Genomic DNA, 16,047 nt, shown 5'->3' on the forward strand with positions numbered 1-16,047 from the left:
TGGTTTGTCTGAATTCTGTTGATATCTGTAAGGTAATTCTTTGTGTTTGGGAGCAGTGTCTTTATTTTGGAAGTTGTCTAACTTTTCACCTTCCTTACATTCTGCAGGTTTTTATTTATTTTTCGTGGACCAGGGTTGTGTTCCTTACGTTGTTCCTTATTTTTTGGTTCCGTAAATTCAAGCTGCGTGTTCGGTAATTGTTTGTTTCATGTCAGCAGTTACTGACAGCACTTCCTGCTTGTTTCACATTATCCTGTAATAACTAGATGGCCATTTTTAAAACATTTTTTACTTGCTATTCGGGTAGTTTGTGTTTCCCTCTGGTAATATAGTTGTAGTGGTTATACCCGAATTATTCGTACCTGAATTCCACAAACCTGTCATATCTATAGTAGGCATGGAATCATCCGAGTCATCCTGTACTTGCACAATTGGGCTGCATATATCTGCCATATTGGGTGTACGCAGTGGAGACTTGGGTACGTTATCACAGGTAATATTAGGGACCTTTCGCATCGGCACGAAAACGAACACCAAAACGAACATATGTTCGTTTACGTTTTCGTATCCTCTTACGAAACATTTTCGTTTGCATACCTACGCGAATCGAGCTCCACACGCGTAACGTTTTTCACAGGCCGAACACTCATTACGGGTTGACGTCACAAATACACACGAATCGATGACGTTTTCGTTCCGATGCGAAAGGTCCCTATTAATAACTGGGTGCGAATTGTCTTTGGGTATACCTTCTAGTCGGATTGATGTAACACACAATTTTGTTTTTTATTATCGAACTTGTTGGAAGAAATGGGCTTTGGCGTTGTTTCCCAATGCTTCATGAGTCTGTGATGTTCCCCTCTTTATCATCCATTAATGGGGTCAAACGTTTTATGTTATTATACGCATAATGCGTGTAAAGGAATTCCGAACTTTGAAATACAGTTCGTCGGCTTATTTGCGGTTAATAGGTCTTATTATAGCCTGATGATCAGCTGATATCAAAGTTCTATAATTCTATCCCTTCACAAGCCCACAACATTTAGTATGATATGAATTAATAGGGTAACTGTTCTGGATTTGTTTTACACAAACATTTGTAGAAGATGACGCTACTCTCCCAATTTGATCAAAGTTATTAACTGCTGATATAAAAGTATTGTTTTGTTTTCATGAGTTGCTGTAGAAAACCTCTGCACATCGACAAAAAGTACTATAATAGCCAGAACTGAATTGAAATACTGCACCCCTCCCCCTGAGGGTAAAATATGTTAAGTTTGTAGAAATTTATCTATATGGATTCGTATTGCTTTAAATGGCATATCGGGACTTTTAAGCTGGCCTTGTACCCTTCACCAGTTATCATTTTATTGATGTGTTTTGTACGAAATATAGCTCTTAGATTGTCACGAACGTAATTATCACATAAAAGTAATTAGCTTAGATTTTTGAGGATTGGTTTTGGCAAGCTAAAACACAATTAAACGATATTGGTCTCTGTACGTTTCCTGTAGTTCGATTAGTTATTCATTCCGTTGAAGCGTTCTTTGCACATGATATACTTGTGATCGATACATGCTTCTACTTCTTTTAAGGCCTGTATACACACTCAGAATTATTTGTTGTCGACAACCCGACCTCCCCACGATGACAATATGTCAGCTAAAAGACTCCACCATAGACATCACCGATTACACGTCAAGGACCTGCCGGCGAGGACATGTTGAGTCTACCAACGTTTGTTTAACCGTTTATCCATAAGTGTTGACCTAAACAAACAATCTTCGTTATAAAAGCATGTAGGCGATCATACTAATTTGTCACGTAAAAGCGGGGAATCGAAACAACACCCTTTGACTCAATAGTTGCGTTTACACTTGGCCGCTATAAGCGTTCTGCTCTCGGAACCGTTCCAGGCCGCGATACATTTGTAGAAAATGGCCCGTTTACATTACTCTACGATTACCCGTCATGGATTTAAACAATTATGGCGGGTAATTTAGTTACGTTTGGCACACTCTTTCTTATTTTATTTTTGTTATTTAGAGTACGAAAGAAATCAAGAAGTGGTCAAATTAACTGTCTCTTCGATCGTCCATACAGTTCCTCGGGCAGCCATTTTGACAGAACTATTTAAAGCGCATGGGGGTAAAGGGTCCACGTTTATTTGAAGCATGCGGAATAATCCATACTGAGAACACTTCTCAGACATAGCGTTTATATTACGAAAATTGAACCGTGCAGTACCGAGAACCGTTCAGAGACCACCTTAATTTAGTGATCCAAATTGGAACGGTTCTCAGTACAGAACGTTTATGTTTGGCCCGTTTACACTGCAAAAAATTTAACCGTGTGTCCTCAGAACCGTAATGTAAACGGGGCTAATGACAGACCTTGTGATCTAAAAGCGTACGCGTTAAATGTTTAGTGTTCGCAGGACTTGAACGTCAATTATGTTGTCGAGATCTACCCAACGTATGGCTTCATTGCTTTTAAATTGCATAAAATGGCTTCTGTATGATTTTTACTTCAATAACATACATGTAATAGTTGTTATGTCCACTTTTCTGTTTTCACTGGAAGTTACATGTCTGATAAAAAATATTTATAACATGATTTCAACAATGATTATAGAGTTCAGTTTCCGTTTGACGTTAACAAAGTTGACAGGTGTAAGAGATATCAAGTATATATGCCAGCCTTTTGTTTTAAGCCTCATTTTGCGTGGGAAGATGTTCATGCAACGAATTCATTTAAACTATCTACATGTAAGACCCTTTGATATTGTATTAAATCTGTCGGGGTGGGGGAATGAGATAACGCGTGCACTGTGGGTCATAAAGTCAGAGGCGGATTACCCCATAGGCAATGTAGGCAGCTGCCTAGTGCCCAAGAAAATTTTCGACGATCTTTTTAAATTTGACGAACGTCACTCGGTTGTGTCGGCCGTTCACTTTCATTTTAAAAACGTTCTTGCAATTTTCTCTTGAACTTTGTCTTTCTTTCATTACGTGAAGGCCGCCTCATTTCGACGTCGATCCAGATTTTCCGGCGTGGTTCCCCCTTGTCATCGATGCAGGACGGAGGGGCTGACAAGGACAGGTGTCTAGTCCTTCGGATGAGACGAAAAACAGAGGTCCCGTGTATACATTGGAATGCACGTAAAAGATCCCTTGGCAGTTGGAATTCGATATAAGAGTAGGCGATAGTGCCGCTGCCCGGGCAAAATTTCCCTCATAGCACACTGTATGGCGTATGCCCGTCTTCATTAGCCCAGTATAGGAGCAGAACAGTAGGACGTTAAACCCCATTTCATTTCATTTCATTTCGGCGTAGTTCGGCTCGGCGTTGATATGGCCCAAAGGCAAAGGTGTGGATGGGAGAAGAGAGAACAGAAAAAAACATGAAGCGAATGCTGAAAAAAGCGGCAATCTAAGCGGTCTTAGTTTTACTACGGCAAACCAGTTCCGCAAAGGGCTCAGCTGGTCGAGCTGCCTAGGGCCCATCAGAGCCTTAGTCTGTCTCTGCATTAGGTCTGTGATTGAGTCAACTAGCGTGGTTTCGATTCCCATGCAGCTTTATTTTATTTATTATAAGATTTATTGAAATAAAACTGAACCATATTATTATTATATTAGTCCCGAAATGGCCTAGTTTGTGTCGAGTGGAAACTCCATTTGTCTATCTCTAAATTTATCGACTCTGCCGCCAAAAGTTGTAAATGTTCTACACAGCCGGGAGCCGCAATGACTTAGTGAGTAAGACCTTGACTTACTAACCCGGGCGTCTCCGGGTCGCTCTCTGTGTTGGTCGAGAAGGTTTCTTGGGATTGTCTGGCGTGGTTCCCTTTGTCAGTGGTGCAGGGCTGAGGGCCTGACAAGGAACAATGTCTAGTCGATCGGATGGGACGAAAAACCGAGGTCCCGTGTACATACTGGCGTGTATGTAAAATAACCCGCTCAAAATGTTCCGCATAGCACACTGTATGGGGTATGTCCGTCTTCATTAGCCCAGTCGGTGCAGAACACTAGGACGTTAAACCCAATTACATTCCATTTCTACACCGCCGAGATATTTATTTGGGAATTTCAAACCTGTTTCAATGTCCATGAAAAAGTAGTCAATGAATAGAGACGCCCGATTTGTGGACGGGTATAACATTTTGCATGCGCCAGATTAATAAAGGTTCCCTAGACAAAGATAAATCAGAACAAATAACCGAACCGTAAAAGAAAATAAATTTGAAAAATAAAATGAAACAAAATCGGGATATGGTTTTAGTTACATTGAAATAGAAAGTACCATATTTAGCAACATGAAAACAATATCTGTCGTCAGCAAAATTATATAATACTAAGGCGAATCAGTCAATAATCGTATATAACAAAAAGGTAAATCTTAACAATTAAATGGAACGAAATATGGTTATGATATGAATTCGACTGAGATCGAATGATATATTTATAAATAGGACATTAATAACCCATTTCTGACGTGAGCAGGGCGTCCTGAATGTTTAATCTCTATTTTTAATTTCAGTTTTGTATTATTGTGGTGATTATATTTATAATACAGTTAGTAGCTGGAATACTAGCCTTTGTTTTTGTTGACGGAATCGAAGTCCAAGTTTTAGACTATATGAAACATTCTATTGGACATTACGATGAGAATGCTGATATTAAAGATATGATTGATCAAATACAAAAACAGGTAATGTAAGATTAACTCGCTTCGCGATCAATGAAGTCATTACTTGCAATCACATCTTTTTTGTCTCGAGTTTTGACTACATGCACATTTAATTACATTCATTTATTTTATCAACAATATTTTTATTTGGGATATACCCGTCGTTATTAGCCCAGTCGGAACAGAACAATGGGACTTTAAACCTCATTTCATTTCATTTATTCAGGATATAATATGAATGGGATTGGGGACCAGGCTTAGCCTATCACAGAGAGAGAGAGAGAGAGAGAGAGAGAGAGATGAGGTCATTTCGGGACCAACATATAGTTTAATTTTATTTAAATAATTCGCTTACGGGGGACCCGGAGAAAACCCACGAAGATGAACAGGCGACCCCACTCCTTCTCACGTACAACCTGGAAATCTAAACCACGCCAATTGACTCAATGACAGATCCTATGATACAACGCGCACGCGCTAACCATTCGGCCATCCAACCATCCATGTTGTTGTGCAAACGCACAGAATTACCTTGATTATTTTGACCTAAATCTTAAAGATGCCTTATGTAAGAGCTAAATCTGCCTATTGCAAATGTTAAATAAACTATTATTTAGACGTGTAGTAACATAACAAGCCTCCCTATAATCAACTCTCTAGAACATTAGATGGCCCAGATTTAAAGGGATTTAAACATCCGCGAGATTGAAAAAATTAACGATAAAATTAACAATCGACGCTAGGTTGGTTATCAAGTACCATTGCTACGATAATGAACGATATACGCAATATATTCGAACAGTCATAACTTCGCTCAGCATACGGTAATTTGAATGAATTTTTTAATATATTCATTTTTCATTATCTATTTTTGAACTATTAAAGCAAGGCCGTTCAACTTTTTATCTAAATCTTCCATAATACTGTACCTTTAACACTTGACTTATTTTCTATTTCAGTACAAATGTTGTGGTGCTGCTAGTTATAACGACTGGGAAATTAATATCTATTTCAACTGTTCATCCACGGCCGTGTCAAGATGCGGGGCGCCCAGTTCATGCTGTAAAGTATCCGGTAATGTACAATGTGGATACAACGTCAGAGGTTATGGGGTAAATATATTTTGAATAAAATTCGGCTCCGAAGCGTACCAAAGATGACGGGTTCGCCCTGGGTAATAGCTATGAGACAAGTGCTACTCGTGTTGAAATACCAGTACAGGCCAACTCAAAGAATCGCCAATATAAAAATAATTCACTTGTATTTGCAAAAAATGATATCAATACAGGACGAGAATGAATGCCAAGGCACGCCCGCTGTTGCTAAATATTGTTTTTGTAGTGGTTTGTTTCAACAGATTTCAAAGCTTTATTCTCCCCAATTAAACTAAGAAATTTGGTGATCAGAAAAAAAGAAACAACCGTAAGACAATAACATTAAAAACAAAGAAAAACAAAAACCACCAAAAGAAGAGTTCTTCTCGGCACACGCCGGCAGTTGAGCCAATATTTGGTTATTTGGCCACGGTTCTAAAAACAATACTGAGTACCTTTATTTGTGAATATCAAACACCTATTCCAATTTGGGTGTTTGAAAGAAAACTGCTTGACGAGTATTTCTATATTCCTAAGCACGTCATCTGACGTGAAAAGCATATCAGCTAACCCTTGTATGTCTTTAAAACGTTTATTTACGTATCGTCCATACATAATTAACTAGTTTTATTCACTGAAATCTTTGTGGGATATCTTCAGTTGTATTTATAGTTTCTCTTAATTGCGATGGCTTTGATCAGCCAAAAGCGCGAAACCCGATTAACGAAAGGAAGAGTGTGATATGGATTCACCGACTATGATTTATTTTCGTCTATTTTTTTTTATTATTATTTTATTTTGATTATTTTTTTTTTTTGACCAGGAACTGGTCGCTAACCGCTGATTTTCTTGTTCTTGGGGTGACGCTCTTCGAAAAAGCCTACGACTCCGTCAATTCAAGTCCGATCGACATGAATATTGGCATGCTTGTTCTTTGACAATAGAATTCTGCATCGATTTGGTGAATTAGATTTCTGAATGTCACCCAACAACATGGTCAGTTCCTCGTTCATAATACTTGTTTTATAGTAGAATTACCAGACATTACACAACGAAACGAAGCAATACTATGCGATGTATGTCTTTTTTATTCCGGCTTGTACAGAATTAAAAACGTCGAGAAATGTGGTTTGACGATCGGAATTCGTTTCTTTTCCTCTTGATTTTTATTCTTTCCCAATAATTAGAACTAGAGCGCACTTCACGATGAAACGAACTGATTGTGCAATGTACATGACACAGAAATACTGTATTATGATTGCATGATCAGTAGGTAGTCAGGTGTCTATCTGTTTGTAATACATTCTATAATATTTAGCTGCCATTTTGAATTTATGCAAATTAGGTCCATTACCCGACCCTAAAAACAGAGAACTTGTAGAGGTTGTAGGATATGATGTAGAGGTTGGTTCCATGAACACAATGGTACAAGAAACCTTCTGTTGCAATTTGTTCTAGGTTGCTCTAAGATTTAATGGACTATACAGCCGCACATCTAACATTTGCAAAGGAATGATAAAATGTGGAGGTGCCTATTTTACATATCTTTTAAGCACACCCTTTACCCTTCTCATATTTATTTAATACATATTATTTTTCTTTTGTTACGTGAGAGCGTATGTTGCAACGCATGCGTGTCAGATCACGAGGTCTGCCTTTGAGTCAATTGGTGTGTACGAGACAAAGAATAAGGTCGCGTTAGATCACGGGGCCTGTCTTTGAGTCAAGTGGTGTATACGTGACAAAGAATAAGGTTGCGTTAGATCACGAGGCCTGTCTTTGAGTCAAGTGGTGTATACGTGACAAAGAATAAGATCGCGTTAGATCATGAGGTCTGTTATTGAGTCAAGTGGTGTATACGTTACAAGGAGTAGGATCGCCTGTCCAACCTAGTGGTCTCTTTTCGGGTCCTCCGGGCTCCTCCCACTGCTAAAGACCCCTACGCGCAAGCGAATTGTTGAAATAAAATTTAATCATATGTTTGTTCCGAAATAACCGATTTTGTGTCTTACGTCACGATAAGTTATTGACTCCAGTGGATCTGTTATATTTCAAGTTTTTCTATGTTTTTTCCTTCTTTTTCTCACTACATTAGAAGAATTCGATTATAATGTTTTTTTAAGTCGTCATCCTTAACTATCAAATAAAGTACATATAATTTTTGACGTAACATCAGTAAATCTGGTTTATTTCAAAATTTTCTATGCTTTTTCCTTTTTGTACTCACTACATTAGAAAAATTCGATTGTGATATTTTTAAGTCATCACCCTACTATCAACTAAAGTACACGGAATTTTTGACGTAAAATCAGTAAATCTGGTTTATTTCAAATTTATTATGAAGTTTTAGGTCATTGCCTTATAATCAAATGAAGTACACCACATGTTTGACATGAATAAAAAAAATATACTCGTCACATTTCTGACATGGTTAAAAAATAAAGTGAATTTGATTATATTTTATATGTTTACTTTTTGTCCCAGATGAATATTCCTTTAATAACGTTCATTCGTTAATTGCCTAGGGAATTATTACTAATAGCATAATACGCCTACGCAAACACGTTAGTTTAACGACCTAATTTTCTGCAACAACTGGGACAATGACGACGAATATATGCGTCATATACAGTGTGTTATGACGGAAATTATGCCTGTACTCCATCGAATTCCTAGTCTCGGTCACCCAGAACCTCCTAGTCTTCAACGTACTTAGTAGGGTCTGGGTCTGTTGTCAACATTTGACAAAAGGTTTGTTTTTTTATGTGGTTGATTATCCAGTAAATTTCGCAAAGTCAAGTAAGAGCTACGCCCTTCCCGAAATAAATCCCATAATTCATGCATTATTGTTATAAACAATCATGAATCGTGACGACGAATTAGAATTTATTTAAAAACATAGATATGATCCATGAAAAGAGAAATTTTACCCCCACAAAAAATAAGAGTGTTGGATATTGAACTACCAATGCAAATGGATTTTCTGAAATGGCAGTTCTTAAATTATTTTCATGGGCGTCGACATCTTGTTTTAGGGCTAGTTACCTCCTTTAGATTTTGTTCAGGATAATTTAGAAGACCGGGTAATCTAGTCAATGACCTATATTATTCTCAAATGTTGACACACATCCAAACTAATATTCGTAGAATATTTGTCTAAATGATAGAGACTATCGAATTCCTACTATCAACGGTTCTTTTACGTGTCCACCAACGTGTGCATGGGGCCTATGTTATTTGCCTCGCTCCCCGTATCAACGACAAGGTATACGACGGAAAATTCCAAGGAACCTTCCCTACTAACACTGATCGACATTGCATCGCCAACGAAATCAATGTGAGGAAGTGGAATACAATAGAGTTAATGAAGACGGCCAGTGGCAGGAAATCGGTTTATTGTGCACGGAGAGATTTGCCGACAGATTGTCACTGTGACGGCGACAAACAATGCACGTTAAAGAACCCTTTAGGCCTGAAGCAAAAATCTCTAGATTGCTCAGAAACACAATTTCGCTAGACAGTTCTCTTTCATTTGTATTTATGGAATATCCCTTTGAATCGATGGTACTATATATTTTCATTTTAATACATCTTATTTCTGGCCAATTTAATCCTCTGCGATGAGCTTTATTTCCAAGTTGTAATGATTGGTCTGACTTTCATAATAAAAACACCCCTTTATTTCTGACCTTATCTTCAATTATTCGCATCTAATGGTGAATTTAATCATAGGTTTTATTGCCTCAAGTCACACTCTAAGCTTTTCGTCCAATGACGTATTCCTCTAATTGGTTAACTTTACAATCTCGTGTTGGCTTCATTGCACTTTTTCTTTTGATTAACAAAAAACACTTTTCTTCTGATGAGATATACCCAGTGGCAGTTGTAATGGTATGTGTGAATTGATATCGAGATATCGTTATATCCATATATCCATTATTTGTTTCATGGATATTGTGTAACATACAAACCCGTTACTAAAAATCATGATCTAAAGGATATATTTATAGAAACGGGTTCTTTAGCACCAGGGAAACCGGGGGAAACCCACAAGTCTGGACAGGCAACCCGACTCGGGATATCGTAATATATATATTTGTTTCATATATATTGTGTAACATAGCTAACCGTTAATAATGCCAAGTAGAGATGGTAATGGGGTTTAACGTCATCTCAACCGAATTTGGTTATTTCGAGACCAACATACGATTCAATTTGATTGTGTTAGACATGCTACCATACTTCTCGTCACGTAGCAGTGTAAACATGAAACCACGTCACTTTATTCAAGGACAGAGCGTATGTACCACGCACGCGTTAGACCACTTGACCACCCATGTGGTAAATGAATGTAATGAAATTGAATGGAGTTTAACGTCTCGTAGTTATTTTGAGACTAACATACGATTAATTTTATTCTAAAGTCACGCCTTTATTAATTTATGATTTATTAATGTTAAATATTATAATTCATAATTAATACAACCACGCCCAGTGTTAGCACGGAGTTGGATCAGGCTATATAAAATTATGGTCATCTACACACTTATTGGATCATACAAGTCTCCACATTGCTCAAGAAAGTTACCGAAATAAGTTTTATAATAGAAAGACAAATAATGGGCATTATTCAAGAACATTGTTATAAGTAATTGAGCTTAACAAAACAGTTCGAATTTCTAAATTTATATGAATACAACAATAAAATTACAAGCTGATTTATGACAACAAATTATTCTGGATCACATACACCTATCGCCGCTTTCAAGATATCACTTTGCCCCCCCCCACTCCCTCCTAACAAAAATACCTAGCTAGTTATAATTGTGTTTTCATAAGGACAGATTATCACATTTATCGCGCTTCAATTGATCTGAGTCAGTGAAGAATGAATTAATTAGTCTATATAATATGACATTTACACGAATTTAATTGCTCGGGTAACATTTTATTTTTTCACATAAACAATTTTTTGTAAGTAATTAGTTCAGGAGACGCGGAAACGATTTTAATATTATTCTAAAAACTGTTGTAGATTTTTATTGTCTGCGAAATCATATCATTGTGTTTCATACTTCCTTCTTCCTTGCTGTTTTATGATATTGTATTTTACAGAAACCCCACATATGGCTATATTCCAATTATATTAATTAGAAAGTTAATTGGCAGGCACCCATATGAGTGGTGTTAGTAAAATAAAAAAATAAAAAAAAAAAATAAAAAAAAAAAACCAAAAAACATAACGTTATGGAATAGAGTAAGGTTTAAAATTTGGTCAAAACTGTTCTTTTAATACGAAACTGCAAAAAGAATTACCTTTGGTACGAAACTGCAATAGCCATCAGACATATGTGCTACCTTTAATACGAGACTTCAACTACCGATTGTCAGATGTGCTACTTTTAATACGAAACTGCAACAACCATTAGACATATGTGCTACCTTTAATACGAGACTACAATTACCAATTGTGAGATGGGCTACCTTTAATACCAAACTGAAACAAGCATTTGAACTTAATTCAACTCAGTGCGTTATCCCATTTATCGAATACTTTATTTTAACTCGGTATAAACACAGTAATTCTTATGACTGGCGAAACTGACAAATATAAGCTAAAATCAATAATAACTGTCTGGCAATCGAAATTCGAATCCAACACAATCCACAAATAGTCATTTTTAACAAATATACTTGCATAGTCTTAGCAAGAGTTGGACCTTTTGCTTATAGCGCTAACAGTGGTCGACAATAAAGATAAACATATTCTGCAGATTATATTTCAAATTGTAATCATTTCATACAAAATTGTAATCATTTCATACAAAATTGTAATCATTTCATACAAAATAGAATCCAATTAAGGATAATTGAAATTTTAACAACACGTCGTAATAGCGACATGAAGGTACTACAGGTATATCCTGATAGATATGGCATGAAACCCATATTAAAAACTAAAATGATAAATAAGATCCATAGGCGTATATACACACATTAGTAAAGCACAGGCCCAGTGTAAGATTTACGTCTGTATTAATTCAGATTCTCACAATCGTCTACAGAAGGTTGCCCAAGAGGTCACGTTTTCTGCATTGCAGCTTTAAACCATCTGTTGAATTAAAATTCCCACGCGATACAGCCCAGACAAAGTATCTTTTCTCGATGAAAACAAAAACTGTAAACGTTTTTTTGGGTGCTCCCCTAGACTATGCTGAAAACTGATTTCAAGATGAAAAATATATTAATGCTGTCAGCATATTTTTATCTGTCTGTGATTTGTATTCATTTATTCTAAGACGAAATCAGGATTAGTAATTGTTTTTTTTTTGTATATCACAGTGATAAAGATCATTGTCATCGAGATTATAGCGCCACCATCTTTTGTTTTCGTTTTCAATCAATGTAATTTACGTCTTAGATTTCTGCGAAAACATACACATAAAAAATGAACAAATAATTAAATTCTACTTTCTCTTTATAAAATGTATGAACACTAGACAAAAATAGAGTATCAAGAGAAGAAAATGACGCACTAATACTTTTTATTGTAAGGTGAACCGCCCACTTACTTTCTACCAAACAACCCAATTACTCACATATCGGTTAAAGTTTGCAATAGCCACCTACGATTTTATGAATTAAATTTAAAGACGCATTATGTAAGATTTGGATAACGAGCTGATTGTTCTTGCTATAGTAGTCAAAATGTAGATGCTGAAAAATTATTATATTGAAAATTAATGCCAAATTACTCGATTATGAACGGGGTTAGTCTGGAAAGTCACCTTTTTATAATAATATAAAAAGTCTCGATTATCCATTTTTAAATTAAATTAATAAAGAAATGGAATGAATTGGGGATTAACGTCCTACTGTTCTGCCCCGACTGGGCTAATGGAGACGGGCATTCGCCATACAGTGTGTGATGAGAGAAATTTTGCCCGGACAGCGGCGCTACGGCCTTCTGCCAAGGGATCGTTTACGTGTACGTCAATGTGTACACGGGACCTCGGTCTTTCCTCCCATCCGAACGACTATACGTTGCCCCTTGCCAAACGCTCTTTCCTCCATCACACGGGAAATTTCTCGACCACGGGGCCTCCGGTTAGCGAGCCAACGTCTTGCTCACTGGACCGTCGTAACTCCCGCTTACATATGCATATTTAAACTAAGCATTCGAGTATCGCCCCTTTCGTGCTTCGGATGTTAGCTAACGTTTGGTTAAATTTTTCTGTAAAATTAGTAGGCCTGCAGCCAAAATTTCTAGCTTGCTTAGAAACACAATTCCGCTACTAGGTCCTCCCTCATAAACCAACTATACATTTTTGGAAAGCTTATAATACCAGGAACTAAATCCAGGGAGTTCCAAGCAAAATGTTTGTACAAACTCGATTTAGGGCCAGATGAAAATTGTGATAATATATAAAAACGTTGAAGTATATTTGTATATATCAAGAATCAAAGAGCTTGCGGTTATTTCTTTTCTTGTATCTTCTTTTATGTAGTTTCTTGTATTTCTCATATAAACAGTGATTTAGAACATTGTTCGAGAGTAGTATTGACCATTTGAAAGTACACATCGTGAAGTCAGAATATTGAAGTTCATAATATTAAAGCGCTGCTATGGTATATGGTATCCCGTAAATAAAATATTGTTTAAAGATACATTATGTAAGATGTATATAAAGAGCTGGTCGTTCTTGCTATAATAGTTCAAAAATAGATAATGCAAAATGAATATATTGAAAATGTCAATCAAATTACTTTATTCTGTTTGTAGTTTAGAAAAGACGTGTGCGTAGCTTTTTTCTTATCGTAACCACACGGTACTGGTATATTCGAGACTTAGCCTATTTTCTTCATTTTTAAATTAAATCATTAATGGCCGAAGCGATCTAATCTACTTAAAATCGGAGCCATCAGATGGCAGCGAGAGTTGATTATCCTCTTGCCATGTTAATAAATGTATAATTAATAATTAATATTACAATTCAGGCCTAAATAGTGTATCTTTAAATAAATAAATACAGTTGAATAATATGACATTTACTGACCACTTGTTAAAAATGTATTTATTTCAACTGTTTCAGGATGCATATGCCAATAGCTATATAAGTATAAACGGTTGTATCAACGCTTTGATGACAGTGTTTAAAGAAAATCTTATTGTAATTGGTTTGGTGGCATTTTCCGTTGGTTTTATAGAGGTATTTCAACTACTTTCATTCTACTTTGCAAATACAAATGAAAGGAAATGAGCTTTTAGTCCACTTTGTCATAGCCTACGGTAGGCAGGGGCGTGGTGACCTATGATTTTGCATGAGGAACAAGATCTCGCCCGAGCCCCAAAAAAGGAAGATTTACTTGCGTGGGTGTGTGTGTGGGGGGGGGGGGGCTAGCAGTGCCGCCGGGTAATATTGGACTGTGTGGAACATGCTAGAATCGATTTGTGGCATATCTGACCCAGACATATGTTTGACACTGACACTGATTTTTTTCTATGTGCGAGGGAATGCAAAAAATCCAAACCATGACGTAAAGCGCGTCATAGCGTCACTTTCACTTAGCCCCTGCCCTACGGGTGATTGAAGACGGACATACGCTATGCGCTGTGCCTACTCTTAATCGAAGTTTAACTGACAATGGTAGCCTACATTTACAAGTACAGTGATACTTAATTATCAATGGTCCTCGGTCCCCGGGTGCACTACTCACAGCAGGGGTGGAGGACTGGCTGGAAATTCAGAAGAACTTTTTTATCAATACCGGGTTGAACTTTGGATAACCCGGTTAGTTAGCCAGTGTCTTTCACTCCCTGGGTCACTTTTGTAAATATCACAATAATAGCCAGAGAATCTACAATACACAGTCATCTATGGTGGCTGAAAGCGTCCATTTAGATCGTCGTGTTTCTAGATACAACGCCACAGTCGCCGTTAAGCCAGCTAAATTTTTTTTCTCCTGTTGCTATTATTGGAATGTTAGTCCGTCCCGACATGACCAAGTTTGTGTCGAGTGCCCTTAGCAAATTTTATAATTTCATTGACATAAATGAAAGCTGCATTAGTCGATTCAAAATTAATAGTTTATCAAGTAATCCCACTGGACTACTTTTATAGGAGGTGGCATTATGTAGTATACTTCTTTAGCAAATCTACGTAACTCTATCATAGCACAATATTAAGAGAGAGAGAGAGAGAGAGAGAGAGACGGGGGGGGGGGGTTAACGTCCACTCGACACAAACTAGGTCATTTCGGGACTAACACATGGTTCAATTGTATTTCAATAATTCGTTTGAGCGTAGGGGCCTTTAGCCGTGTGAGGAAACCGGAGGACCCGGAGAAAACCCACGAGGTTGGACAGGCGACCCTACTCCTTGTCACGTCAATATTAAGAGAATACCCTAGATACACACTGATACCATTTTCCTCGTACTTGAACCTGAGCTTCATAACCAAATCACTCAGGATTAATCTCTATTGAATAACCAGCCATTAGATTATTTTTTAAATTAATGGAACCACAATGTTCAGCGCTGAATGAACCATGGTGGGGCCCTGAGCACGCGAGAGAAAAATGGGGTTTAACGTCCACTCGATACAAACTAGATCATTTCGGGAATAAGAAATGGTTCAATTTTATTTCAATAATTCGCTTGCGCGTAGGGGCCTTTAGCAGTGGGATGATACCGGAGGAACCGGAGAAAACCGACGAGGTTGGACAGACGACCCTACTCCTTTTCTCGTACAACCGGGGAATCGAAACCACGCCAGCTGACTCAATGACATACCTTATGATACAGCGCGCACGTGCTAACCATTCTTCCATCCAACCCCCGACAATGAAAATATATGGAAGGGTATCGCTGCCAATATTAAATGCTCTGCTACAATGTCTTTTCTATTGATTATATGTAAAAAGTGCGATGTACAAGGTCATAATACCGGTAATGATAAAGTCAAAATACCTGTAAAGCAAGAGTTAAATGTAAAACGTCAAATGTTAAGTGTTAAATGACAAATGTTTTGTGGGAAAATGCTTTTTTTGACGTGTCTACATTTTACATTTCTCTCATTACACTTTACATTTGCTCACTGTCACATCCCATTTGTCCTTCACGCATTCTACATAGCATGTTTCGCACAGCATCAACTCGCATATGCAAATGTAGGATATCACGTGACTTATTATTAACATATACGGAAACCTGGCACACTATAAGCCCGAACAAGGATATTCACGACACTATAACAGGAAATC

At 37.2% G+C, this 16,047-nt stretch overlaps 1 protein-coding gene across 1 annotated transcript in view; it reads left to right on the plus strand.

The window, feature by feature from the left end:
• The window catches only part of LOC126811373 (tetraspanin-14), a 39,235-nt gene that overhangs the window by 8,909 nt on the left and 14,279 nt on the right, over positions 1 to 16,047 (plus strand). The window contains exons 4-6 of the mRNA XM_050536942.2: positions 4,540 to 4,710; positions 5,649 to 5,801; positions 13,877 to 13,993. Coding sequence (XP_050392899.2) covers positions 4,540 to 4,710; positions 5,649 to 5,801; positions 13,877 to 13,993 — 441 coding nt within the window. The remainder of the gene's footprint in view (positions 1 to 4,539; positions 4,711 to 5,648; positions 5,802 to 13,876; positions 13,994 to 16,047) is intronic.

Source organism: Patella vulgata, chromosome 2 (genome assembly GCF_932274485.2).
Source record: "Patella vulgata chromosome 2, xgPatVulg1.2, whole genome shotgun sequence".
NCBI classification, from domain to species: domain Eukaryota; kingdom Metazoa; phylum Mollusca; class Gastropoda; family Patellidae; genus Patella; species Patella vulgata.